At 41.3% G+C, this 27,515-nt stretch overlaps 1 protein-coding gene and 1 long non-coding RNA gene across 5 annotated transcripts in view; one reads left to right on the top strand and one right to left on the bottom strand.

Moving 5' to 3' along the window:
• Positions 1-17,465, top strand: part of PHF21B (PHD finger protein 21B) — a 176,726-nt gene extending 159,261 nt beyond the window's left edge. For all 4 annotated transcript variants that reach the window (XM_068190437.1, XM_068190438.1, XM_068190435.1 and 1 more), the window contains 7 exons: positions 3,136-3,212; positions 5,951-6,005; positions 10,491-10,513; positions 11,816-11,974; positions 12,723-12,798; positions 13,925-14,028; positions 16,275-17,465. In XM_068190437.1, coding sequence (XP_068046538.1) covers positions 3,136-3,212; positions 5,951-6,005; positions 10,491-10,513; positions 11,816-11,974; positions 12,723-12,798; positions 13,925-14,028; positions 16,275-16,505 — 725 coding nt within the window. In that variant the 3' untranslated portion in view covers positions 16,506-17,465. The remainder of the gene's footprint in view (positions 1-3,135; positions 3,213-5,950; positions 6,006-10,490; positions 10,514-11,815; positions 11,975-12,722; positions 12,799-13,924; positions 14,029-16,274) is intronic.
• Positions 510-2,889, bottom strand: LOC137474137 (uncharacterized). The gene is made up of 3 exons (XR_010999171.1): positions 2,464-2,889; positions 2,047-2,138; positions 510-1,530 (listed from the first exon to the last, which is right to left on the bottom strand). It is a non-coding gene; the product is annotated as an uncharacterized lncRNA (long non-coding RNA).
• Positions 17,466-27,515: the final 10,050 nt, after the last annotated feature.

Raw genomic sequence — 27,515 nt, 5'->3', positions numbered from 1 at the left:
ACATAAACCTATCTTTCAATTCATTCATCTTTGTCAAATGCATTACAGTTTAATTTTTCCTGTTTGGTTTCTATTTTTTCAATTGATAAGCTAAGGAATAAGATAGCTGAATTCTGTGATGCAGTGCATAGTTGTAAAATACTGAATCTCCTTTTCTAGGCTATTACAAACACCTTTTAGTATTACAATTTTGTAAAAAAAAAAAAAGGTAGAAAGCAAAACTTTAAGAGAAGGACCTTTAGTTCAGGTCATTCTAAGAAAGCATATCTTGGTCGACCTAGATTACCCAAATGTTTATGATTTCATCAATCGAAGCAAATTTAATTTAACTTTATTGCATCCTCTTCTGAAAAGTACACAATACTTTTTTAGCAGAAGTAACAAGTAACAAAAGATAGCACACCAGTGTATGCTTTTGCTCTGTCTAGGTGTAATTATTGACAGAACCACTCTTCATGTACATGGATGCATGGTATTTTTGTTTCCATAAAGAAAGTGCTCTCCCTCCCTGCTGGCTGCATAGGGTATTGTACATCTCAAGATGTTTCCATTCATTACTCTCTCTTTTCATTTCCATCTATTCCCACTGCTATTACTTTTTGGCCCAGCCAGCTCTTCTCTCTGTACCATAGCAATGCCTCTTCCAAAGCTGCATTCCAAGTATCTGCCATATGTGTGATTCACACCCCACCAGATATTTTCTGTTGCCTTGGTGAGAGCATGTACCAAAGACATTTTCTCTTTAACTTGGGACCAAGAAGGACAGAGAGCAACAGACCCATGACTGTACTTTTATGAGATGCTTGGCCCAGCTACATACAAAGAAAACTGCTGCATTTAATTCTTTGTTTCTTTTTCTGGGCCATTGAAAGTCCCAGTCTTGTATCCCTGTGACCACTTCTGGAAGACCAAGCCTGCCCTAGCTCCAGTTTTTTCTCTGCACTGCCATGGCAGCGCTAAGATGTTACAAGCCCTGAATTCACTGATTAGGGTCCTGAGCCTGGCTGCAAGAGCCACAGCACCAGCTCACACTGCTGAGACCAAAGAAAAGAGTCAGCCAAGGGCCACTTCCTGTTTTATCACTGCACCAAGGTTCCTCAGTTGTGACATATCTGTTACCTTTGGGCCTTGAGAATGTTCCGCTTAGAAGAACTGACACTGACATCAAGAACAACATCACTCTTTTGAGGCTTTGAGAGGCCACTGAATTTGCATGTAGCACTCACCCCGCTGCTGAGGCACGATTCCCTTTAGATGCTTTCAAAGAGCCTGGGAGCTTGGGATGGATGTTTCAGCATAGACACTTGAGCATTTCAGAGGAAATATTTTCACAGAACTGTTTCCCAGACAAGATCCTGTGTTTTGGAGTCTGCATAGTGTGAATTATGTTAATGTGATGTTATAGTGGTTACAGCTGAGGCACTTACCTCACATCTTAGTGCAGCTTCAGATCACACATTTCTTGGTGGTGAGATTCTGTGCAGCCTCTTGAGCCACATGGCAGCATGTGACTGTGTTATTTGAAGTGCCCTAGGAGAAGACACCTTCTGAACATGAGAGCTAACATGTCCTTGTGCCATAGGAAAACCCAGCTAGTAGCTACTCTCCTGTTTTTCTTGTCTATCTAGTTTCCTTCTGATGCATCCATCACTCCAAGCACAGCAGCTTAGCCAATACTCTTTCATGAAGGGAAAGTTTTAAATCCATATCTTGGAAGTTAGGCTGGTACAAAACCCATATAAAGTGTCGGCCTTATCTCCAGGGACACTATGTCCAAGACATGATCAAAAATACTGACACTCTGTACTGTAGCAATGTTTAAAATGGTATATGGGAAGGATCAACACTTGAAAAGGGTGCTGGAAACCAGAACTAAGTGCTGGGGATCCAGTTCCCAAGTATATAAACATCCTGAAAGCTCAACTTATTTTACTGTTGGATTACAGTTGTGAGATCTTGGTCAATACCCTGAAGGGCATTTTCTGGTGCTGAGTGTGTTCTGAGATAGAGCTCTTCAGCTCAGATATTGAGAAAAAAAAACCAGACCTCCTGCATAATGAGATGGTGTCCTGAGTTTCTGTTGGGTGGGCTCCGGGGCCTCTGCGCTGAAGGACATGCTCCTGCCAGTTCCTCTCCTTCTGAGATAGAGCAAGACAGAACAGAGGTATCACCACCATGGGGGTATTTAAACTACCCTCTGGTAGCTCAGCACAAAGTCTAAACTTCACCTTACAATATTCACATAGGAAATATTTTGGAATAGAGCACACACTTCATGTCATGGGATGGATGCTGTGGCTCTCCTTGCTAAAGTGTGTCTGGGGTTTATAATCAAAATAATAGGCTCTAAAAGACATGCTTGTAATAATCTCAGCATTCTGAACTGACATCAAGAGCTGGAGAAAGAAACTCCATATGATGTAAATGGAATCCTGGCTCAGATCAAAGTAGCAATAAACCTACAGATTTCTGTGGCCGAGTAATCTGCTCCATCTCTCTGTGTTTACAGAGTTGTGCACATGGCTAGTGGTTGCTAAACGCAGTCCTCAGCACGTGTCATCTTCAATAGATGTCACCATGTAGTGGAATGGAGTTGTGGAAGTTTAGTGGAAGGAAGAAATGGGCTGCAGTCCAAAAAGCCCATCTGTGTGCCGGTGTTTGCAGTGACACATATATGCACATATGACTCATTATGACATTTTGCAAGCTCAGGATTATGAAGTTGTATTCTGGGTGGATAAATCATCACACCCTGGTTAGAACTGAATCCAGCTGTGCCATTTCAACTATGCTTTTTCTAGCCTCCATAGAAGACAGTACTTTGAAGGCTCTCTGATGGTGCATGCTGAATATGTGTCTGAAGAGATCATAATAAAATTCTTGTAGAGTAGCAGAAGTCTACCTTGAAGGAAGAAAAAAAAATAGCCTGTGAATCTCACAAGGAAAAGCTTATTAATGTCAAACCTTGAACTGCAGCAAATGTCAGTGCTGATGCAACCCAATTATACTTTAGAAACGAAAAAGAACGCAAAGCTCAAGGGGCTGAGGGTAAGACAATCTTGCTAACAAGTCATATCTACATTTTTGCCTGATCAATGAGAAATACACAGTTCATGTTCCTTTCCATGGTTACAGAAATACAGAGCAAGCGTCAGGAAAGAAAGAGAAGAAGCACAGCAAATCCAGCCTACAGTGGGCTCTTGGAAACAGAGGTACTTTATCATTCACTTTTTTACCACAGTTCTATTTCATATCAATAAAAGGTCTAAGTGTTTCTTACTACAAAAATATATATGAATTCAGAACCACAGCTACTTGTAAAGAGATCCTGATGTAGAAAAGAAAGAAAATATCTCAGTGGCTAAGCAACAGGTTTTCACCACACAACATCACTTGCTCCAAACTAGAATTCATCTTAGTTTTAATAAAGTCCGAGTGATCTAAATTAATGTGGGACCTAATTACTCACTCTTTTATCTACAAAGACAGTCCCTTTAGATCATAACTGGAGAACAGAAATTCTGCTTTATGTTCAAATGTGCATTGCTATTTCTTTTTTTAAGTGCTTAATAATAAATTCTCTTTTCTTATGTGCCAAATTATAAAAAATAATAATCTTTGCTTTTTTAAAATTTGTGACATTCATAAAAGGGGTGTGTTGGTTTAAGAATCAGTGTGGTCTGCAGAGGGTATAGAAATTTGTATAATAAATATAATAATGCATTATTAAAAATAAAATGCCCTGGATAATCTCTGTTGTCTGTTACACTTACACTGTTGCATTTATAGTAGTATCAGAATTTGGTCCTGCGTAATATTGGATTGCAAACTTGGTATAAAAGTAGCATATAAATAGGCTTAACTTTTTCTGGATTTTTTTTCTTTGTTTCTAAACTAACATATATGCATTTATTCGGCTAATTAAAATTTCACGTTTAAAATATCAGCACAGTTTGGGTTTACTCTCTGAACTTTCTACTGGAATGAAACTCAATTGCAGCCAGTTCTCCATTTAAGCAAGACTTCTCTGTGTTCTGAGTTCTTTAAGACTAAAGAAAGTGATTGTTCTTTATCTAGGCATAAGTGATGCAGAATTTCTGGTATGCCCGTATTTCAGATTTCTGTCTTCGTTGGCAGATAGCAAACAGATGAGGCTAAGAAGAAACACACTGCTGCAGCCAAACTGCTGAATTGCTTGATTGTTCTTTTTTTGAAAGCACTGGAGATTTTTATACTCCAGAGCAGCTCTGGGCATTTGAGTTCTTCAGAATTTCTCAATTATTTTTTTTCAGTGCATATACTGATGTCCATATGTGCAGTATTTAACACAGTGGGAACTTTAGCCTTGCTGGCATTAAATCTGTAGCTCTTTAGACATTTTTGTCCTGATTATTAAAATACTTGCAGTAGAGTTTTGTGGCTGTAGCCAGATTGGTGTTTGTGACAAACTCTATTACCTTGGAGAGGTAGAAGAGAAGATGGCCTAGGTCTACTGCACCCCTAGTTCATATTTCTCATCATGTCTTTTCTCAAAAGCATATGCTTGAATGAATGATGGCATGGAGAAAGAAATGTCTGTGAAAGACTCCTGTGGCTGATCAGCTGTATCCTCATTAGGAGCTGTCATTAAGTACTGACCATGGGGAATGCCATTCAAGTAAAATGGAGGCAGATGTTTTTTCTCTTATCAATTAGCTGCTCAGACTGATTTGCTAATCCAGGAGTTGAGGTATTAGTGGCATTTCAGGCATTTTGGTGCAGTTTAATTTAGTCTACTGAATTATCTTTAATTCATTATTGTTTAAATTAAAATTGCATATAAATTAGACCTTTTATTTGCCAACACCCCTCAAAATGGAAGGAGCTCAGCATTTGTAGTGATGATACTAACTTTGACTGCAAAAATATGACCATGGTCTTATGTCTTCACTTGAGCAGTGTGTTTTTTCTTCTCAAAGCTTTGTTCTTAAAAAAATGATACCATTTTATTTTCGTAACTTCAGTAGCCTTTTTTTTTTCCATAGGAAAGGGTTACATTTCGGGCTGGTTATTTTTTGAAGAAAGAAACATCTATTCAAAGTTCATTAACAGACTGGCAGGCACCTGTCTATAAGAGAATAGTTTGTTTACCACAAAATAAATAATTTAGTAGCAAAACCCCTCTAATTTTCTTCCAAGCTGAATCTAACAACATCTAATGGAGGAAAATGGTGCTGTTTCCAGTCCTGCTGTACAAGTATTGGGTGGCTCAGAGGAACAACTCGGGGTTGTCTAGACTATTAATAAAGTCTGCCTTGCTATGAACCATAGTTTGTGCAGTCAGACAAGGCTGGCCATGGACTGTGTTAGATGAGTTAAACATCTCAGACAGGTTTGCGGTGCTCTCTGTTTGTAACTTTGGTGATCTCAGCAGATTGAATTCACTGCCAGCTCCTCAAGGTCCTGCACATTCACTTCTGAAAGGGAAATATTTTGCTAAGGCAAATTGTTGCTTGCAAATGCAGTGTGTTCCTCTGAACTGTAGGCAGGTGTCATAAAGGTAGTAGTGTTTTTCCTGCAGGTGAGACATCAATCACCATTTCTATATATACAAATAAAAATGTCATCTCACAGCAACAATTTTCCCTTATGGACGTTGTTGGGCTTGGAGTTAGTTTTGCTGTAGTCCTGCTCTTACCAGTCCATGCAACATATCCTGCAACCCCATCAATAACATTTCCAATTGTTATTTCTCTCGTTAGTAAAATCTAATACACAATAAACTGCTCTGTGAATAACTTGTTAGAAAGGTAAATCATGCCACTGTTTGTCTGACTGTGTCAGTGGTCTCTAAGTAGCTTTTGGAGAGCTGGTTAGGTATGAGGTAAGCCCATGGAGAGTGATAATCTGAAATTTAAGAGACAACCAGAGCACTGCAATGACATGGCGGTTGGTTTCTTTTCCCTTGTAGCGGAAACGCCTTGCATTGAATTATTTGAATAACCCCTTGTTCCTTTCAACGAGAGGTAAGCATATTTTACATGAATACACTACTCTTCTAATGATGTGTTAAAAATTTATTAGTAGGGTTTCATATGAGTTACTGTTAGGATACCACAGGGCATTACTTTGTGCAATGTCCCTGTACTTTTTATTATGGAGTGAAAATAGATTGTTTTCCTGCAAAAACAATGGAAGGATAAGGCTAAAGGTCACAATTTTGTAGAGATGGATCCAAACCCTCTGCAATTAGTGGAAAATCTGATCACTGGCACTGTTTTGGTTTGAAAAGACAAATGTCTGCTAAGGAAGGCAGGAGCCTCCCTTGAAATGGAAAATGTAAACCTCCTCCCTCTGAATTATTATAATATTGAAATTAAGGGGGCTCTCGGGCAAAGATATGGAAGTAGGAATTACAGTTCTTTATTAGGGAAAAAATAAAAATAATATAAAAATGCAGTAATACAAAACACCACTGACAGAGTTGGAATACAACCTGACACCCTGTTGGTCCGGGTGTTGGTAGCAGTCCCATTTAGTGGTGGCTGCAGTCCTCCTGCAATGACAGATGTGGTTCTGTTGGAGCAGTGATCCTGTAGAAGGGTGGAGTTTTCCTCTGAAGATCCAGTGATGGTTTAGATGGGCCTGGTCTTCTTCCAGGAATCTAATGGAGAAGAAAGATGATCCTTTGGGAATCTAGTGGGGAAAAAGCTGCTTCTGTTCTTCTAAATCTCAGTTTATATCCACGTAGAAATGCTTGGTTCCTCCCCCTGGGTGGAGCATCTCACAATGGGATTATGTAATTTTTATCAGCCCTGCAGTGAGATTCAATGGCTCATTAGCAGATATTTCTTAGAATGAGGATTGGTTGTGGAAGAGATAGAGAAAACTGGCCCACCTGGTTTTAAGGGTGGCCTAATTAACAGAAGATAACTGCCCCACCTCTAACTGATGGCAATAGATTACACACCCCCAGCCACATCTTGCAACCTAAGACAGGCACTTTAAGCACCATGTAGTGAGAGAACTGATTGAAGAAGGTAGTGTTGCCAACCCCAAGTACTTAAAAATATATATTAAAAATAATTACTATTTTAGGCTTTTCATTTGCCTCTTTCCACCAGCTTTAAGAAACTGCTGTCCATCCTCAAGTACCAGAAATTTCCCACAACTTTTACTTCAATAACAAGGGCTGAAAGCCAGTTTTTCTGATTCCAAGAGGTAAAGTCATAAATCTAGATTTGATGACCTTCAAGATGCCTTCCAGTCTTGTACTTATAAGAACTTAATAGTAGATGCTTTGAGAATTAACAACTCAGAGGAGCCATTTGGAGATGCTGATGATTAGCTCATGGGAAGAAGCACATTTCATGAAAACATGTGCAACACAGAGAAGACGAAGAGTTGGGACATGTGAGGTGAAACACAGAGAATGTTGAGTATAGTTTAAATCTTCAGACAAGACCCATGTACTATTTTAAGGAAGAAAGTGAGAAATTTGTGTTTCAGAAGAGGAGACAAAGCCAGTAAAGAAATTTGATTCTGTCCTTGCCCTTGTTTTCCCTTTTTAACTTTTTCTCTACTGAGATGCATTAGAGGTAAGGGAGACCTTTTTATAAGTTAAATATTATTTCAGTATTAGGAGCATTTGCAGAGGTAATTATAATTGAGACATGAAGTTTTGACAGTTTTTCAGTGTTTGCTTGATCTCACTGTCAAGTGTCATGTTTAGTGCTTGAGATTCACCTTTCTGCCTCTGCCTTGACTTCCTGCATCACAGGAGCATTGACTGAAAGGCAGCAGTGCTTCTCTCTGCCTTCAAAATTTCACATGCCAGATACAGACACTTGGCCTACTTACCATATGCATTACTTCACTTACCTCTAATGCATTTGGTCTCAGAGGACAGGAGAGGTTATTACAGTAAGCAGCTATGATGACATGCCTCTTAACAGGAAGCCAGGCTCATGTGAGCCCCACTGGAAAGACTATTATTCCTGGCTTAGTTTTATATTCAGAATTAAAATTATAATATATTGTCTTATCATAGCACTTGTTTTTCCCATGTAAACACATGTGAGAAATCAGGACAGAATAGCATTGTTAGCAAGTTGTGCCTCCATCCCCTTGGTGGGTTTAAGTTAGGTTTTGATATCTCTGACCTTCCTTTCCTTACACTTTTCTCATTTTATTTGCAAGGAAGTAGGCAAGTGACAGGTGTCTACTGTGGCAACTGTCTTGGAGCTTTCTGGAAATCAGCAACCTCTCTCCTTGATTATTAATTCCTCTTTGAGTCCTGTATCTTTGGTTTCTCCAGAATCCAGAAAATGTGCTGGAATTCTGAATATTCTGAGAATGTTGAGATGCACTTCTTTATAGCAGAATTCGCCACCTCTGCAAGGATATTTTTGGCACCAGCACTGTTTTGCTGGATGCTGTGCAAGCACTGAGCAGAAGGCAGGTGCTGTCCCAGGTTGCTTGGCTCTGCAGTGATGCAGTTCTCCAGCTTCAGTGCAGAGATGGCTGCCCTTCTCTTATAAGGTGCTCCTTTAAAATATTGTCTTCAGTTTAATTTTTCAGCAACTAGAAGAGGGAAGTGGACATGTTTTAAGAAGTTTAAAACTTTGTAGCAAAAGTGAGCTGAAAAGACAAAAAACAAACTAGAAAAAAATCCCCATGATGTCCAAGGAACAACTGTCATTTCTGGAAATACAGAAGAGGACAATTCTTGTAAATTTTGATCAAAATGTTAATTAATCAGGATTGATTTAAATGAAAATATCTTATCTGAAATGAGGTCACATCCCCTGACATGTATAATTTGTACAAAAGATTCATCAATTATCAAGCCTCTGTTTATCTGAATAACATTGTGTCATACAGTGGTGGAACTTTGTGTGTATGTGTTTGCATATGAAGTAACATCTACACATTTTATAAGTCTGTGGTTATTTATGGACCTCATTGCCAAATTTTGGGAAAATTAAAGAAATTTATGGAAGAAAAAAATCTATCAAAGGCTGTTAAATATAAAAATGAAGATGCAAACTCAGCGTTAGGGCAGCCCATAAACTTCCAGCATCAGAAGGATGCTTCTGCATTTACTCAGTGTTTGCTCTGTTCTTGCACTCTACAGGAGTGGCAGCACTGTGTGCTGTTAGCAAAGGACACAGGATATACAGCCTGTGGTCTAAGTTAGGTGAAGCTGTTTCTATATTCTCGAGTTCTTCTTCCTACATATTTGTGAGGCCTGCTCAAGTGTACATCTGCACGCGTATGCACACATTGGTGTGTAAAACCAGTGTGTAACGGAGGGAGGGGACTTCCAGGGGGGTCTGATATGAGGGATCACAATGGGACAGCTATATTGCCACACTGATCAGAGAAGGACCTGAAGGAGGACAGGAGAGAAATATCAGTTTGGTTGCCTCCACTTTAATCCAAAGAAAGGCCTGTCCATTAAGTGTTTTTCACTGGGACAGTGTGCTCCAGCCCCTTGCAAGACCCCAAGCAAATAGCTGGATCTGTGCCAGGGGCATGTTAGGCTGGATATCAGGAAAAGGTTCTTCCCCTAGAGGGTGGTGGGGCACTGAAGACGTTCCCCAGGGTCTGGTCATGGCACCAAGGCTGCCAGAGCTCCAGAAGACTTTGGACAATGTTCTCAGGCACAGGGTGGGATTGTTGGGGTGTCTTTGCAGGGCCAGGAGCTGGACTCAGTGATCCTGGTGGTACCTTCCAGATTAGGATATTCTGTAATTCTATGAAATCAGCAGCAGAAATTGCAACACACTGTGCAGTTTCCATAAAGCTCTCAATTTTCTCTGGCTTTTTATTTTTGGACCAAAGTGTGTTGAATTCCACAATTTTTTTTTTTTTTTAAATGGAAGGCTTGGTCTGCTTTCCAGTGAGCTCTATTGGTTCTTGTTCATACCAGGTTGTGAATACAGCCAGTATAGACTCAATTCATCCAAAGGTCACTGGTGTTCTGGGTGGAAGCAGTTTGATGAGAAGGACTTGGTGATACCATCAGGCTCATTCTTACAGGAGCTGACTATTTTGTCCGGGAATCAGCTCAATATTTAAATCTGTGTTTAACGTTTAATCTGTGTTTAGTTGGAGGCACCTATTTCATACTCCACATTAATGCATTGCTGGTTCAGGGCCAGCCTTTTCAACACCCAACATGCTGTGGTCCTTCAGGAGGACTTTGACTACTGGCATGTGGAGAGGAGTTCTGCATGAAAATTTCTGAAAGTTTCAAATACTATGACCTTTTAGCATCAGACCTTTGGACATGGTGTACCTGCAATTTACATTTTTTAATCTCAAATGCTAAGTTCACTGCTTGTTGTTACATTCTTTACTGCCTGCATTAATTTTGGCAATGTCCTGATCTCCTATGCCATATCTTGATTAAAATTACTCCCTGAGTAATTACAACTGAGAACTAGCAACTGCTGCAGCAATTTATTTTCCACTGATCTGTTTTCTGCCCTTCTTTTGCATGCTAGCAAATGAGGATTCATTCTGGAAGGTATGTGTGGCAAAGTTTGTGTATTAGCAGGTATCTTTCTCATCACTGTATATTCAGTGCTTGCTTCTGATTATTGTAGTCACTCTCAAGGTACCTAATTGCAGTATTCTCTTCTCCCACTTAACTAAATCTTTGAGTCCCTAAGCTGGAATTTTAAAGAGATGAACTCTTGTGCTTTCACATGCAAGGCTTGAGTTTAGTCCCTTTGTTGACTCCACTGATTGAGAAATTGCTAGTCTAGATTTATGAGTTTAACGAAAAATTGATAAGAAAAATGAGTAACCATTCTAGTACGTAAATCTCTTTACATTGCAGTTAAAATTAAGATTCCTTGAGCAGGTAGTTTAAAAAGATAATATTTTGGAAAGTGATTTTTTGACAGGACTGGTTTAGAATTCAAGATACAAGCCTGACTAAAACTGCCGTGAAACTTTTTAATTACTATTCCAAAAAATGAAAACATGCTTTTGGAATTAAAAAACATAAAATTACTATTCTACTTCCTAGAAAAACAGTAGGAATTTTTTTATTTTTTGTAATGATTCACAAGGCATGAGAGTATCAGAATCAGTGTCTCTTTTATTAAAAGGAGTAATTAATGTTGCCACCAGATTAGAATAGCAATTGACATAGCATGACATTGTAACTTCGTTGATGAGTCTTAGTTCATGTTGTGTATTGCTTCAGACAAAACACTAATCAGTCTTGTTGGAGAAAGATTTTCAAAGTCTGAGCAGAGAACAATTAGTGCCAGGGAGAAAGAAGCCAGAGGAGTTCACAAAAGAGGGTATATAGCCCGAGGCTGTGCTCCAGCCTCCTGTTTCCCCAGCTGCCCTTTGAGGCAATGGGGATGAAACATGGAACTGTGCTTCCTTCCCAGAACCCTTTTCTTGCTTGCTTCATTCTGCTTTGGGCATGAGGGAGAAGTGATCCCCACATTTACTCTGATCCAGGACAGAGCCATGCATGGGGATACATGTGTTTTAGTAACACGCTGGCAAAGAAAAAGGTGAAATAATTCTGATATCACAATCTGGCTATATTAGTCGACTCTTTCCTGTGTTTGATTAGTTGGGTTTTATGTTTCTGTTTCAATTTATGTAACTTGCTTCTGGGTCATTTGTTGTTTGTATTTGTCGCTATCATATACCTATTATTTCTGTCTTCTGTGTCTGTCAGGGTCCTTTTGACAATTAGATTTCGTGTTTGAAGGAGCCTGTCCGCTGCAGTAGAGGTTTTGAATGCTGTATAGAGAGAAGTTCTCAATGGATTGACTTTACCCAGGACACCCTTCTCTTGCAGAACGAGATCCATCACAATGAACACTGCACTGCTTGCAAGCGTGGAGTTAACTTGCAGCCCTGTGGCACATGTTCCAGAGCATATCACCTCAACTGCGTGGACTCACCCCTCAAAACTGCCCCCAAAGGGCTCTGGGTCTGCCCAAAGTGCCAACAGAAGGTAAGCTACATGAAGCATGGTAAACCAAGAAGGGAAAATAGGAGACACCTCAGATTTGTGTACCCCTAAAGAAATCTAACCTATGATCGTAGCTCAGTGGACTACATTAGATAAAGAACTACTGAGAGGCTTTTAGGGCAGTTTGCAGTATTTATTTCTGGTATTTTTCACCATCCTAGAGTTAGAATATACAGGGAGTGCTATAGCTTGCCTGTAATTGGTAAGAATGGTCTTCTTAAAATGTCTCTTCAGTTCCTTCAGCTCCTTTGTTTACAGTAACACCACCAGCATGTAGCCAGATGAAATAATGTAAACTAAATCTTAGAGGGAGGCAGTGTCAGAAGAAGACACTGTTCACCAGTGGTGTGAGGAGAAAACTTCCTTTTATTTAAATCACATTTGTTACACACCACTGTTCATCACAGTTATGTGAGATATGCTAAACTGTCTAGTTGCTGTGAATAATGCTGATTGCACAAGTAAGAAAAAATTATTAAAACACTAAAGTGTCGATTCTGTGCCTTAGAGTTCCTTGTGCTTAACCTTGAGAAAAAAAATTATTGAAACACTAAAGTGTCACTAAAGTGTAGATTCTGTGCCTTAGAGTTCCTTGTGCTTAGCCTTGAGATCACTCCTATGTTCTGAGACAAGGACCCAAGTTCTGGTCCTGCCAAACTGTAAGGCTGGAGCAAACATTAATGGGTGTTTTTCTGGAATCCTAACCATTTATTTTTTCCTGGGCTTATAGGTTTTAAAGAAAGATGACAATGTGCCATGGACTGGAACTCTGGCTATTGTTCACTCCTATGTTACTCATAAAACAGGTAGGGATTAACTCAGTCACTGGCAAGAGATTTCTCTGCTGATGATAGCAATGCTACTTGAGTCCTTAGCTGAAATATCAAAGTAGTGTTATAATGCTGCCAGGTGTGATGGTGTAGGTCATAGGGCCATAAGTGACTGGGGATGGCAGACTTTTTCTGTCCCTTTCCCCTTGGTCTGCTCCTTTGCCATCTTCTCTCTGTAAGGAAGTTGAGAATGATCTCTCAAGAATTTCACTCTCCTGGAGGAAACTGTCATCAAAGTGGTGCCTTCCCTGGAACAGTGCTGAAAACAGGATTTTGAGGCAGAATCATTGTGAGGCGGAGTCAGGCTAAGCAGAGCCATGTAATTGGGTGTGAACACAATGCTAGACTAGTGTCCCTGACCCCCAGCAATACCAGCTTCTAATTGCTTCAGTGTTCTGTGGTATGGCAGCCACTTGAGTCATATGCTGTGTGACAGCTGTGCACTGAGCATTATTCTTTTTCAATTAGCTATTGCACTCTTACAATAGGCTCTTTGGGGCATTGGATCATATTTGTAAGGACCTTTGTGGAGGTCTGGCACACTTATAATTGTGCTTTTCTGCCAGGGTCACTAACTATTGACATTCCAAGGGGCTGGCCTCTTCCTAAATACCACTCACCTCTTTCTTGTAGACCTCCAGGATCACATGTAGTCTAAGGATTAATTTTAATTCAACTTAAAGGTGTTCAGTACCTTTTGGGTTGTCCTCCTGTGTGCTAACCATTGACATAGACATACGCATAGAATCCCAGAACCATTTAGGTTGGAAAAGACCTCCAAGTTCATTGAGTCCAACCTGTAACTGATTCCACCTTGTCAACCAGCCCAGAGCACTCAGTGCCATGTCCATTTGTTCCATGGACACCTCCAGGGATGAGGATTCCACCACCTCCCTAGGCAGCCCCTTCCAATGCCTGACCACCCTCTTAGTGAATAAATGCCTGCAAGCAGAAACTCCAGATTTCTCTGGCTGTACCTGCTGACAAAAGGCTAATGAGACCCTAAACTCACCATGCAAAATACCTGCTTCTGCTTTCTGTCCTCAAGTGCACAGTACATCCTTTTCTTAACCTCTGCATCCTTAACCTTACTGTTTCACAGTCAAAGAAGAAGAGAAGCGAAAGTTATTAAAGAGAAGCAGTGAGCTGAAGAGTGAGCATAGACAGTTAAAAGAAAAAGACCAACTTCTCAACAGTGCAGTGAAGGTAGGACACCTGATGGGGACACAGAGTCTCCTGAAGAGATGTTTATAAAGAATTTAAGCCCCAAAAATGGTATTTTGTGTCTAGAAAATGATTCAAGCTCCCAAGCAATAGATTTTCAAGTGTGAATGTGTTTCTCTCTGAGGAAGTATGTGTGCGTTTTCTTTATACACGAAATTAAGCCACTCTGGCTTAATTTCGTGTATAAATTTATTTATATAAATTTATATAAAATTATATAAATTTATTTATATAAATTAAATTATTATTTAATTTAATTTCCTCTGGAAGAGGAGGAGAAATCACTTGAATTTCTGTGGAAAAACACACACAAACTAAACTCCACAAATAGCCATGGCTGCCTTCCTTGTAGTTGCATCCACAGCTCTGAGGTATGCAATGACTTCAAGGCACTTCCATCCTCTAGGTGAAAAGTTTAGTCACGAGCATGTCCTCTGGTGGTAGCTGCTTGTCCATTAGCTCAAACCTCTTGATATTAAATAGAAATAACCATCTTTACTGAATGTTGTAGCATCTCTCCCTGACTGGACATGGACTATTTTGTCTCTCCAAATTCATTTTAAAGCTAAATGAGGTGTCTTCCACACATATTGTGCTATGAGGAGCAGTCTCTGGCTGAATGGGCTGAATTCAAAGCCTAATTCCTACCCTTCATGGCTGCAGGAACTATCTGGGGCTACCTCTGTCCTGCGAAGTAGCTGTTAGTTTGCACGGCAGCCTCAATAAATACTTGACACTACCTTACCCTGGAAAAAGTGGCAGCTTCAGGAGTAACTGGTCACTACTTGTTTTACCATTGCAGTTATCTAGAGGAGGCATGTGAAAATATTTATCATGTAAAACAGAGTGGAAGGAAAAGCAATAACTTAAAAAAAGACATCGCTGTATATTCCCTGTACATGTGTATAGCACTAATGGAACCACATGTGTATGTAATAGGTAGGAGAGCACAGTGGGCTGAGGAATATGGAAAAACAAAAGCCATCAGCTGTCAGGTGTGTGTCATGGCTGTCAAAATCAGTAAGATTTCTACCTAAGCAGAGTCAGGTTCTTCCAGTGGACAACACTATCTTATTTAAATGGTAATATCAGCAAATGATTGGAAATGTATCCACTCGAAAGAAGAAAATAAATTAAAGGTGTCCCACACAGAGCAATTTCATTCTGACATTTTAACAGAGATTTATATAGAAAAGAACACTCTCATACACCCCACAGCTGCAATGGTAAAAACAGAACATAATTTATCTTTCATCTCTAATTCCATCTCTCTAAACCAACCTCCAAGCAGCTCCACACAGTTGCTTTCTGAACAAGTTGATTTTCAAGTGAGCATTTCCCAATTCCCCAGGACTGGAGAATCTCCACACCTGGGCAGTCTGGACCACAGCCAAAGAGAAGCAATCTGCAGACAAGTAATCGGTTTGGTCAGAATCCTGGGTGCACTGGGAGAAAGAAAACAGGTTTCAGGTATTAGAGGCTGCTGTCCCCTTTCATCTTGCAGGCTTGGGGTGTGGGTCTGTCCCTCACTGAAGAATGGGGTGCTGGATGCAGCAGCCCATGGCTGGGGAGGGAAAGCAGGATTACTGATTCTTCCTGGTCTCGTGCCCATTTGCATGGAGATTTTTATTTCAAGAGATCACAGGGAGAAATCTGGCCACCCTGAGGGATGAAAGCTTTCTTGAGAATGCTCTGGTGTAACAGTTGCGTCTTGGAGCAAAGTTTTCTGCTGGAAAAATATTGATATCATGTTCAGTGAGATTAATCGGTCTTCACAGTGCCTATTCCCTCAAATGTGTGGCACATATGAAATGCATCCTAGTGAGGTTCACCCACCAAACATTTATCAGGGTCCTTTGGTAAGAGTGAAAGACCTGAGTGGAGCCTTCTGTATTTTCAGTAACAGCTATTGCACTCCTGTGCCAGGCATCTCTGTGGAGTGCAGAAAGTGTTCCTGCCAGGCTGTCTACAGGACAGAGTCGGAAACATCCTCCAAAAGCATTTCTCCTGGGAAGAATATTGTTCCCTCAGACAGCTGCTGCACTGTGTGCAGTACTGCTGATTACTCCATTTGTTAAGCTGTGGTTTTGCTTTCCCCAAAGGAGAACATACTTCATTTGAGCAGAATGCGCACCTAAGGCACCAAAGGATTTTTGGAGAGATGTTTGACACCACTTTGAATGTATTCTCAGTCTTTCCTTCTCTCTCCTCTTCTCTTTATTTGACAGAAATGCTTAGAGCTAAAAACCAGCCTGATGGCCCAGCAGAAAGGGACTCAGTCATCACTGGAACATCTCAAAACCCTCATTAGACTGATACAAAATGAGCAGATGATTCAGGTTACCATGACCACCACCACCACCACCACCACCTCCCTGCTATCCATCCCCTGGATCAAACCCTCCGCTGCCTCTGCTGCCATGCACAAAGCTTTGCAGCCATCACAGGGCAACAACTGACAAGAGTCAGCTGTGCGATCTCTGAGGAACAGGCGATGAGAAACTTTATGCACATGAGCAGAGGAGAGATGAAACTGGAACAAAGGACAGAAGGAGCAGTCTCAGTTTCGATACACTTAGAGACTTGCAGACCAGGCAGCCCAGTTTGTAGGTCACTGTGGCAGCACATTCCCACAGAGCTGGTTGTGCTGCAGTTTTGTATTTGCCAAGACCTTCAGTGCTTATGACATTTTGTTTTGTTATGTTGGCCTTAATGTATTTATGACTGAGGATGAACTGGAAAAGCATGGCTGATAGAGGAAGCAGGATAGCCTTTTGTGGTGGCAGACAGGCTTTCTGTTCTAAGGGGAGAGGAGTAGTGAGGTATTAGAGAAGTAGTTGGGCTGAAAGCTATGTGTGTGGGGGGCAGTCAGTGAGATGACCAGAAACTGAGCTACTTAGCACTTGACATGGATTTCAGAGGAACAAGTTGGGGCCCATTGATTCAGGTGACCTGGATATGGGGTCTTTGTGACCAGTACACCATCCTGGACACTCACAGAGCCTTGGAAACAAAATATCTTTTTTTTTTTTCCATATTATTAGACTTGAGAATTGCAGATATTTAAATAAAGAAACTGTATGAAGTTAACATTTCTAGTAAAATACTGAAGTATTTTCATGCTGATGCATCTGTATATGTGTTCCAAAATATTTAAAAAATACTACTGTAAAACTCCTTTTGCAGGTCCTTTTTACTGATTTTACTATCAGTGTATTTTTCTCATGGAGTTTTTGTGCAAGGTTTAGCATCAACCATAACAGTGGATATCTTTGACAGTTTGGGTATCATTTTTTAAAGTGATAATTTTGTGGTTTTCTGTCTTTCTGTTCATTTTGGATTCTTTTTTAAACAAAAAAAAGCAAATAAATATTCTGGGTTTTGTTTCTTATCAGTACAGATAATATGCCAAAAAATAACCTTTTTGTACTGCATTTTTAAAGATATGCAATGTTATTTTTTGTTGTTTTGTTTTGTTTTTGTTTTTTGTTGTTGTTGTTGTTGTTGTTGTTGTGGTTTGTTGTGGGATTTTTTTGGTTGCTTTGTGTTTTTTTTAGTTGGTTGGTGGATTGGTTGGTTGGGGTTTTTTGTAGAAATATATGCTGAAATGGTACAGGGGAAAAAAACTGCCTCAAGGCATTGTTTCTCAAACTGGAGACTCAAACACAAGAGTTCTGGGGGAGGGACAGTGCATGGAAAATTAAAAAGGTTTGGGAGGATTTTGTTTTTGGAAACTTGATTCCTTTTTAACATTTTGTTGGATTTTACCATATTTGGGAAGTGTTAAGCATTAGCCTGAGAAAATTGCAGTGCACCTGCCTGTTTACTATCTGGTCTTCCTGATTCTGCAAGGTGCTGCCTGGCCCCTAGAGCCCCATGTCCTGTGGCTGCCTGGGAAGGTGGTGATGAACACCCCGGTTTTCTCAACTCACACTCCCCTGTGCCATTGTCTCTGTCCTTACAAGTCCTCCATCCATTAGCACAACAGGTACTTATGGAAAGCCACCAGAGCAGGACACAAGGCTAGTCTCTCACATCAGCATGTTGCATGGTGCCGAATAGCCTTTTTTGGTTTTAATTTTAAAAAGTAAACACGTGAGGGACTGGCTTTTTCTCTTTTTCATGGAAAGCACATGGTCCCTTCAACCATTTTCACAACTCCGGGAGAAACTGTGCAGTACTATACAAATCTATTTTAATACACAACACTCGATTGAACAAGATTTTTATATTCTTTTATGGATGAATAGAGTGAACTAAGTAAAACTCAATTGTTATACATTTGTTAATGTATGCAATTATGCATTCTGGCTTGCAATGTAGGTGTTTTCAGGTTTTATATTTTTTTTCCTTCTCAGACAAATAAAAAACAAAGGAAAAGTGTAGAAGATTGAATATGTGAAGAATTTCTGAAAAACTGTCTTCAACTGTTAAAAGTAGTTATTTTGAAAAGGGGGCTGTCCAGTGGATAGTGTGCATAGAAAGAAAAAAAAAAAAGAAGTGTTTGTCTTAAATATGCCAATGTAGTTTTACTTCTTTATGATGCATTAAACTTGACTGACAATTTCCTGGCATTGTTGTGGTGGTCTCTGCTGCCCAGGGTCACAGCATGGCCTGCCCAGGGCCTGTTGAGGGACCCATCCCTGGCCAGACTCTCTTGTGGGGGTGGGGGGAGGGGGAAAGAAACTGGTGCTCCACCACTGTGTTCCATTTTCAAACTGAAGTCCTGCAAGAACGAGTACAATACTATCTGCTTGCTTTCTGTCAGGAAGGTGGCCTCTTCCCTGAGGCCACTGTGTCTCCCAGGCAGAGGCACCCTGTCCAGTCCCTTGCTTAGCTTCCCACCTCTTGGAATAATTGCCAATCCACCAGACCCCTGGGCTCTCCTTTCATACCTGCTCTCTCAGGTGCTCTTCAAATGTGTGGTGACCCTATTTTGTAAAGTAATTTATAAATAATTTTATAACTGCAATAAAGAAACAGAGAGAGAGGGCCCTAACAGGGGTTGGCTGGTTTCTGGCTGGTGGAAGGGATGGAACTTCTTCCCAATTAAATTAATCAAATTAAAGCAGAACACTGTCACAGCTGCATAAAGCCTGCCACAGTGGCTAGTGCTTATGCAGAGCACAAACAGGATTGGGATTTTCTTGTCAGGGGTAGGGAAAAGGGTATTTTTTTGTCGGGCAGTGTGTTTCCTTGTCTTCACCTCCTGGCAGTATTACCTTTTAATTTCAGGCTGCAATGGCCAAGGGAATTCAGCACTGCACTCCTGCTTCCCCTACAGCTCAGCTGCCCTCTCCTCCCTCCCAGCCCCTGCTACATGGAAGGCAGGCTGATTTTTCCTAACATTGCTTCCAGTATTAGAAGACACCTTTCCTTCATGCCAGAAAACTCCACAAATCACCTGTTGTCATCATAATCATCTGTCTGCCACCACCCTAACCTTTAAACTCAGTGCTGTGCTAACAGACAGGAGTCATTTACAGAGCTCTGCATGCTGTCTTGATAATTAATGCAGTTGGAAGAGATTGCAGCCTTTAATCTTTGATAGTATTTTAAATTGAGGTTTTGGTGGAGATTAGCAGGAGTTACGGTAGCCTCCATGTTCCTTGCTGTGTACAGGAATTGTCTTTGAAAAGAATCAGGAGCTGCAATGTTCCCAGCTTCCCCTCCCAAGTGAAAGTTATTTTCACAGCTATGCCAGACTTCACAGCTTCAGGGCTCTTTATTTTATTATGACAGACTGTTTTCTGTGCACAGGACTTTTTCACATATCATAAGTTATCTTGCAGAGGATCTGCTATGCAAATAGCCATTTGAATGAAGCGTGTTTTCTCCAAGGCTGTCAGGTTTTTATTTGCACTTCTTCAAATGTAATTTCACCTATTCTTCCTCTTCACTGTCTCTTGTCCCTCAAAAATGAGAGGAAAAGGAACACTTCTCTCCATTGGGAAGTAACACAGAGCAATGCCAGAATGAGCAATTTTTGTGTCAGGATCTCAGATGTCTTGAGGTTTCATACTCTTTAGCAGGAGAAGCCACTAGAACCTAAACACTCAGAAGTCAGGAAGCAAAGTCAAGACCACTCAATTTATTTTTAGTATTTGGTTTACAATCAGAGCAGCAATTTTTGCAAGATGTCGCAAGATTATTTCACAATAACATCAGCCCAGCAAGCGGTTTCTGTCATGGCAGACTTATGTGTAAGGATGGCAACACAAGCTGTAGCAGACTGATCAGGAGTTTATTCCACATGCCAAGCTGTTTTCTAGTAGTTTGATGGCCTATTAGGATCACTTAAAGTTTAAGAAGAATGCATTATAAACTGACACATACTTTTTGTTCTGTGGTCTGCATATCATCTGTAGTTGGAAAGAAAGTCATTATGCTGAAATGAGTGGCAATAGGCACATGAGATAAAACTCTACTCACCTTAATCAGGTTTAACCAACTGCAGCCTATTTTGCTTAGAAAATAAAAGCTGGCTTCTGAGATCAATCACTAGCAACCGACTGATGCAAATAGAAAATGCCACACTTCCCTGCTGTAAGCCACTTTAAAGTTCACCATAGTGAAGATCATTAAAGCAAGAGTTGGGATTTTTTCCCTCCCTTAAAAAAGCAAACAAAAACTAAATTGCCATGACAGGAAAAAATAGTTCAAAGTGTACACAAGCTTGCTATAATACATTCTTGCCAGGGAGAAGGAAAAACAAAAAAAAAAAGATACCACTGTCCTCTGAAGTTCTTGTTTGCATTCACGCTGGCAGATTGCAGATGATTCTTTGCTGTTTAAATGCAGCAGCAATATTACACTCCAACCATTGATTGAGCAGTTACCACAGAAATTTTAATTCACTTTTGCATTTCATCTTTGGGCTTAAAAGGCTGCAATAAATCCCCTTTCCCCTCAATATTCATGCTAGAAACACAGCTGACTGGCAGTCCAGTTGCAGTTGACACTCTTCCAGTTGCTGAGGTGGAAACTTCAATCATCCCAGCGCTGGTGCTACATTGGTTCCACATGGAAACAGCACCATTTCACTGCTGGTGTGTGGCCCTGTCCCCATGGTGTTTGTGGTTACCTTGCTAAGCAAGAGTGCTGCTGTGATGGCAGCTCAGTCAGTGGCTGCTATGGCTCACTCCTTGATCTCTGGAACTCCGCATGCTTTGCTTACCTCCCTCTCAGGGAGAGAGAAGGGAAATCTAAGCAAAGCACAGGGTCCCAAGCTAAACCATGGCCAAGGCCCTGAAAATCAGAGTGACATAAGATTCGTTATTTTCCACTGGAGGAGGATAGAAATAATAATTTAACGAGTGAGTCCAGTATCTCTTCAAATACTACATTCTCTTTCCCCTCTCATTTTTTCAAACTGGGGTGCTTTGTTGCAGTGGCAGAAGGGAGAACAAGAGACACAGGCTCAGGAAGTGACTTTCTGTCCCTGCATACAGGTGAGTAAAACCTCCAAGACTGGAGCAACAAGTGCCTGCCACAAGCCTTCTTCCCTCTGCAGCCAAGCATGGCAACCTCTAAGGTACCAAAGGAGTTGGGAGATCTTCACAATCTTTCCCCAACATGAATGTCTTGCTGCCAGTGTGCTCCATGTTGTTGAAAACCAAGGGTTGTGGTTTAAGCGTAGCTGCTGAAAAAGAAATGATGCATCCTTCACCCTGATGGGCTTTCACATCCCTTCACACGAGACCTTCCCAACTGTCTTCATCTGCACCTTGGGGCCACTCCTGCTTTGCTTGGCCATGGAAATATTGTCTTAGTTAAAACTCCAAGGAGAATTAAGAAGGGGTGACGTTAGAAATAAATTCACAAAGCAGTGAATTGAGAAAAATGAAATTCTGGTGTAGATATTATGTTATGGTTTAAAGTGTACTTGCATCACTAAAGAATTTTCTAGAGGTTTGAAACTGAATCATAAAAAAATATGTGCTGAGCCATTGACTATGTGTTTCGTTCTTCTTACCTTCCTCCATTACATCACAACTGAAACAAACAAACAAACAAACAAAACTAAACAAACAAAAGAAAAAATATCCACAAAAAACAAACAAACAAAAAAACCACAACAGATTCTAAATCCCAGCCACATAGGTTACTTCATTTGGGGGCTCAGGCATCTGACCTTGCTGAGCTCTGGGAGGTTTCAGGCTGATGGAAACGGCTGATTCCAAGGACTTTTCACACAATTTCCTTGTGAAATTTCCTTTTTTTTTTTTTTTTTTTAATTTTTTTTTTTTATTTCTCCTATTTGTCCCAGGGTCTCCTGGCAGCTGGAGACTGTGCAGGTCACTTTTGCCCCACTTGCCCTTCCCCTCTCCCACTGCTGAAGGGCTCCAGGAGCCTCATCCAGCCAGTGTTGCATGCAGGAGAGAGACACAACCAGTCAAGTGAAGGCTGTAGAAATTCAGCTGTGTTGAGATTTTATTTAACATCAGCCATCTGGTGAAACAGGCTTGGCACAGAGTGGCTGTAAAGCTGCTGGTTGGCAACAGCTGAACATGAGCCCAGGTATGCCCAGGTGGGCAAGAAACCAAGGACTCCTGGCCTGGATCCGGAATAATGTGTCCAGTAGGACCAGAGCAGTGAACATCCCCTGTGCTGGGGACTGCTGAGGCTACACCTTGAGTGCAGTGTCCAGCTCTGAGCACCTTATGACAAGACAGACACTGAAGGGCTGGAGCATGTCCAGAGAAAGAATCAGGGGGGCAAGGGAAGGGTCTGGAATACAGGAGCAGTTGAAGGATCTGGAGGGGCTCAGCCTGTGAAAAAAAGAGGCTCACAGGGAACCTTCTTGCTCTCTACAATTCCCAGACAGAAGAGTGCAGCTAGGTGAGGATCAGGCTTTGCTCCCAGGAAACAAGTGACACCATCTCTGAAATTATTTAAAAGATTTGTAAATGTGGCACTTGAGGACATGGCACTTGTGGACTTGGCATTTCTACATTAGTCACTGGACTCAACCTTAAAGGTCTTTTCCAATCTAAATGATTCTGGGATTCTATCATCACCTCTGCCGTGTGCCCTTGATGTTTGGGGCTGCCATAGTGCTGCCTCAAACAGGGCTACCCAGTGTGCTGGGGCCAGAGGGTCACTTTCTTTAAAGTAATGTTGCTCTGGGTGTGTCTATCACCTACTTCATTTAATTGGGCTCAGGCTGGAGCCAGGAAGTGAGTCCTGGCAGTGCCAGTGACCTGCTGGATGCCTGCCAGGTGTCTCCCCTGTGCTGGAGTAGTAACTAAAAATCGCAGCCTAATGAAGAACTGAAAGACACACGTAAAGGACTCAAACACAAAATAATTATGAAATTTAAAAAAAAAACAGATCAAAGCTTTTAATTTCACTCTAAGTACTTTACTCTCACTCTCAGAAATTCTTATCAAAGACAGGCAGATGTCACTGCTTCCAGGGGTCTCAACTCAGAGCTTCCCAATTTGAATTTACTCCACAAATTTGCCTTCAACACCACAGAGCAAGGGCGTAATAGTAGCAGCAGGTTTTGCTGTGGCAAAGCCACACACTGAAATTTAATAGCACTGCCGAGCTGAGTGCTTTCTAGTATCCATTAGGCACCGTACAATTGTAAATGCAAATAAATTCCTGCACAAATGCCACCAAGCTTCTGCATACTGGTAAGATGAATTACTATTAGGTAACATAAACATTTATTTCCATGGCAAAATATTAGCACAAACCTTCCATTTTGAGCTCTATATTAGTCAGGAGAGGGTTTACAAAGTTTATAAATAAATTGTGCTCCCAGTTACACCAAGCCATGGGGTGGGCACAACTCTTGTGGAGCTCAGCCTGTGTGAGTCTCCCTTCTCTCCAGATAAAGGTGGGGATTGCTGGGCTTTCATGTCAGGTGCTTTGTCTGGTTTTCTTTATCACCTCTCTGGTCATCAAATTGCTTTCAGTCAAAAGCTCACTTAATGAGTGACACACACAATTAGTTCATTGGAAATAGCATTGCAGGGGCCAGCTCGGAGCAGGGCACACTCCACAGAGTAGGAGGACTTCCTACCATCAGAGCTGCAAGGAGCCAGGGATGCAGCAAAGGCTATTGTGCTCCTGCATTTTGGAAGGTGAGGTTGCACAGGGCAATGCTGGGTCACAGGGATAATTCCTCGGTTGCCAGCAGAGGTCAGATGAATTGTTTTATGCAGCAATGTGACAGAGTCACACAGTGCCAGCCCAAAAGGGCAGGTTGGGAAGACTTTGTTACTGAGCTCAGCTAACAGCCTAGAAAAAGAAATTGAATCTTCTTGAAGAGAAGAAAGCAACATCCCATGTGTTATGGCCTAACAACAATTCTAGTGATGCCACAGAAGTGCTTCTTCAAAGAAAACAGTGCAGAAAACTAGTGCTAACCTAAAGCCTGGGGTGCTGCTCCTCTGCTTTGGCAGTGCTTACAGAAGTCCCCCCAGAGCACTACTGCCTTAAGCTCACAATGAACATGAAGTTGACTCCCTTTGAACCATCCTGACCTGTTCATCAACTGCTAGCACAGCTGTAGGGGTATAAAGCACCCAGCTGTGCATTGTAGGAGATCACAGGGAGATCACTTTGCACTTCTCCTTCAGTGTCTCAGGGCAAACACTCGGACTTCTGCTATGCTACAAAGGGCATAGACTTGCTTTTCTCTGTCCAGACAGAAAGAAACCACTGCCACCAAATCATCATGGCTGTCCAGGGCAAAGGTAGAATCCCCTTTGAGGTATTTCAGAGATGTGCAGATGTCACTTGGGGACATGAGTTAGTGGTGCCTTGACAGTGTTGGGGGAATGGTTGGAAGTCTTCCAAGCTAAACAATTCTGTGATTCTATGCTAATTAGGGAGCTTCAGTTTCCTTATCTGAATCATCCTTCCCTGCACTTCACTGGTGCTGTCCTTCACAACTCCTGCACAACTCCTCTCCATCTCTGCACTATCCATCATCTTTCAGTGCCACAGTACAAGAGGGTTTCCTATAGGAAAATCACTTGATTTCTAAGGCAGCCTCAAACAACTTGTCTGCCAAGATGGTGCTTCCAGAGCCAAGTCCGCAATGACAGCCATGGATGCAGGACATGCCATGGCTATAGAAAACAGAAAATACACCGTCATGATGGGAGCAGAGTCCTGTTAAGTGGTAATTATATGGGTAAGTTGTGGTACTGTGACATGGAGAGAAGGGGGTGTTTATCCAACCTGGGTGTCAGGGCTTGTGAGAGAGCTTTACATAGCCTTTCATAATTTTCATCCTCTCATTCATATTATTTTGTAAATGCTCTTTTGGTACGTAAGGCAGTGGTATTATCTTACTGAATTTTATGTTATTTTGTAATGGAGTAAGTTTGTTTTGTCCTTGTGCTGTAGCCACTTACCCATCAGGGCTGACAGCATGCACTCTGGACCCTGTAAGGCTCTTGCTGCAGCAATGCTTGAGAGATCAGCCAAATGCCAAAGAACAAGAAAATTAAAATTTAATCAATCTTCTGAATAGAATGTAGGCCTTAAAGCATGGAAATAATTTGTAATAGTTCAACATTTTGTTTGTTGCTCTGCATTAAGTACTCCATGGAGATGAGGCTGAAAACATTTGGTGGCCCATGGCTGCTGGTGTTTGGTAGCTCAGTAAGTGTGAAGGAGCTCCTGTACTCAGAGGGAAAGGGGGAAAGTAAACAAGACCCTCTACAGCCCCCAACATAGAACAAGACAGCCACACACACCGGCTCATGCCTTGCTCAAGCTCTGTGCATGTACTCAGAGTGGACAGCAATGCAGCCTGATGTGATTCTGTGTTTATTCTGTGTTTATTCTGGGTCTGATTCTGTGCCTATTCTCAGTGTAGTTACTGAATACAGCATAAGCATCACTAGACATCAGCTGGGGCTGCATTTCATCACACACCACTATAGCAGGTTCCTCAAAGGACACAGGCTGCTGTGGGAGGCTGGGAGCACTGGGAAATGTGGAAAGAAAAAGATCATCCTAACTTCTTTTCCCCTTCATCACAACAAGAGTTGGGTTATGGAGATATAAAAGCTCAATCTAGTTATCAAAAGCATAACCATCTTTTTGCTTCAGAGAAAGGGGAAACACAGTCTGGGGAATTCCACTCACTCAGACACTGTAATTTGAAACTTACCTGCAACCACAAACCTCTTGCAGTTTCAATTTAGTTCATTCAGCTGCAGAATAGCACTGAGACACTTAGATCACTCCTCTCCCATAAAATCCCAATGGGGACTGTGTGCGTAGGCTGCTGACAGGCTGTGGATGAAGAAGGATGGAGCTGGCAATAGACAGAGGATGCAGCTCTGAAGTGGCAGGAAATATGTGGGAAAATAAAAAAGACAACACTAACAGGTGATATGGGGAAGAACATGTTTCTTTGGATGCTTCTGAAACAGAAAAGATCAATTCCTTACTACAGCCATTATTATTTTTAGACCTTTGGGTAAAGAAATTCTTGAATGAAGTGTCAGATATCCACCCATCCAAAGACTCTTCCATGACTACCTGCAGAAATCTAATTCAGACACTAAAGATGATGCAGTTAGGTGCATTTTACAGCTGCTTTTTATTGTCCCACTAGTTAAGTGGAGTAAGAGGCTGTAATCTGCTTTTGTGGGCAATTAAAAGTTGAAGTGCAGAAATAACTTGAAGGTACAACTCAGTATTGGGGCACAAAATCCACAATAATACAGAAGAAATACAGAAAGAAAAAATAATAAAGAAATAACAATGTAAATAATAAAGAAAAAAATACAGAAATGCTGATTTTATGTCAGGCTTGAGGAGCTTGGCATTAGTATCTGGCCTGGCAGCAGCTTAAATGAGTCTATTTTTAAGGACTGAAGCAAAAGAAAAGGAAGCAGACAGCAGACCAAGCTGTGTTTCAGAGAAGCACATCTCCATGTTTTGCCCCGCCCCTCCCCCCTCCCAAATATTTGTGTCAGCATCAGGTCCAGCCACTCCCATGAACAGGCACAAACTCTAACCTGTGAGTGGCAAGCTGGTGATCTGAGGACTAGAGAGACTGCCAGGCAGGAGAGAAGTTACTACACCAAGATTGCACTATGGAGAAATCAGGGCCGCACAAAAAAAAAAAAAAAAAAAAAAAGGCAGCATTAATGATCAGCCAGTTCCCCCCATTACGTTAAAATCTACGTGTTCTGTGAGGTCAGTGGTCAGAGACAGGGACCACAGACACATCCCAAAGCTCCAGGTAGCAAACAGCGTGTTCTATTGCTGAGAGCCTTCTCATACAGGGAATTCAAAACTCCTGGGTCTAGACAACTGATCCTCACACAGCCCAGCTCCTGGCCAGCGAGATGCCTGCAGCCCAGGATGGAACATGATAGTTGAAGGTCCCTGTCTATCAACCCAGAGACTCCAATGCCACAATTCACCCTTTCAGTTATATCAAAAAATGTCTTTGTTAGCTTTCTCGGTGTTTCTTAAGTATTGCTGGA

Source organism: Anomalospiza imberbis, chromosome 5 (genome assembly GCF_031753505.1).
Source record: "Anomalospiza imberbis isolate Cuckoo-Finch-1a 21T00152 chromosome 5, ASM3175350v1, whole genome shotgun sequence".
NCBI lineage: Eukaryota > Metazoa > Chordata > Aves > Passeriformes > Viduidae > Anomalospiza > Anomalospiza imberbis.
The sequence above is the reverse complement of the archived record's forward strand: the minus strand, read 5'-3'. Positions and strand labels throughout refer to the sequence as shown.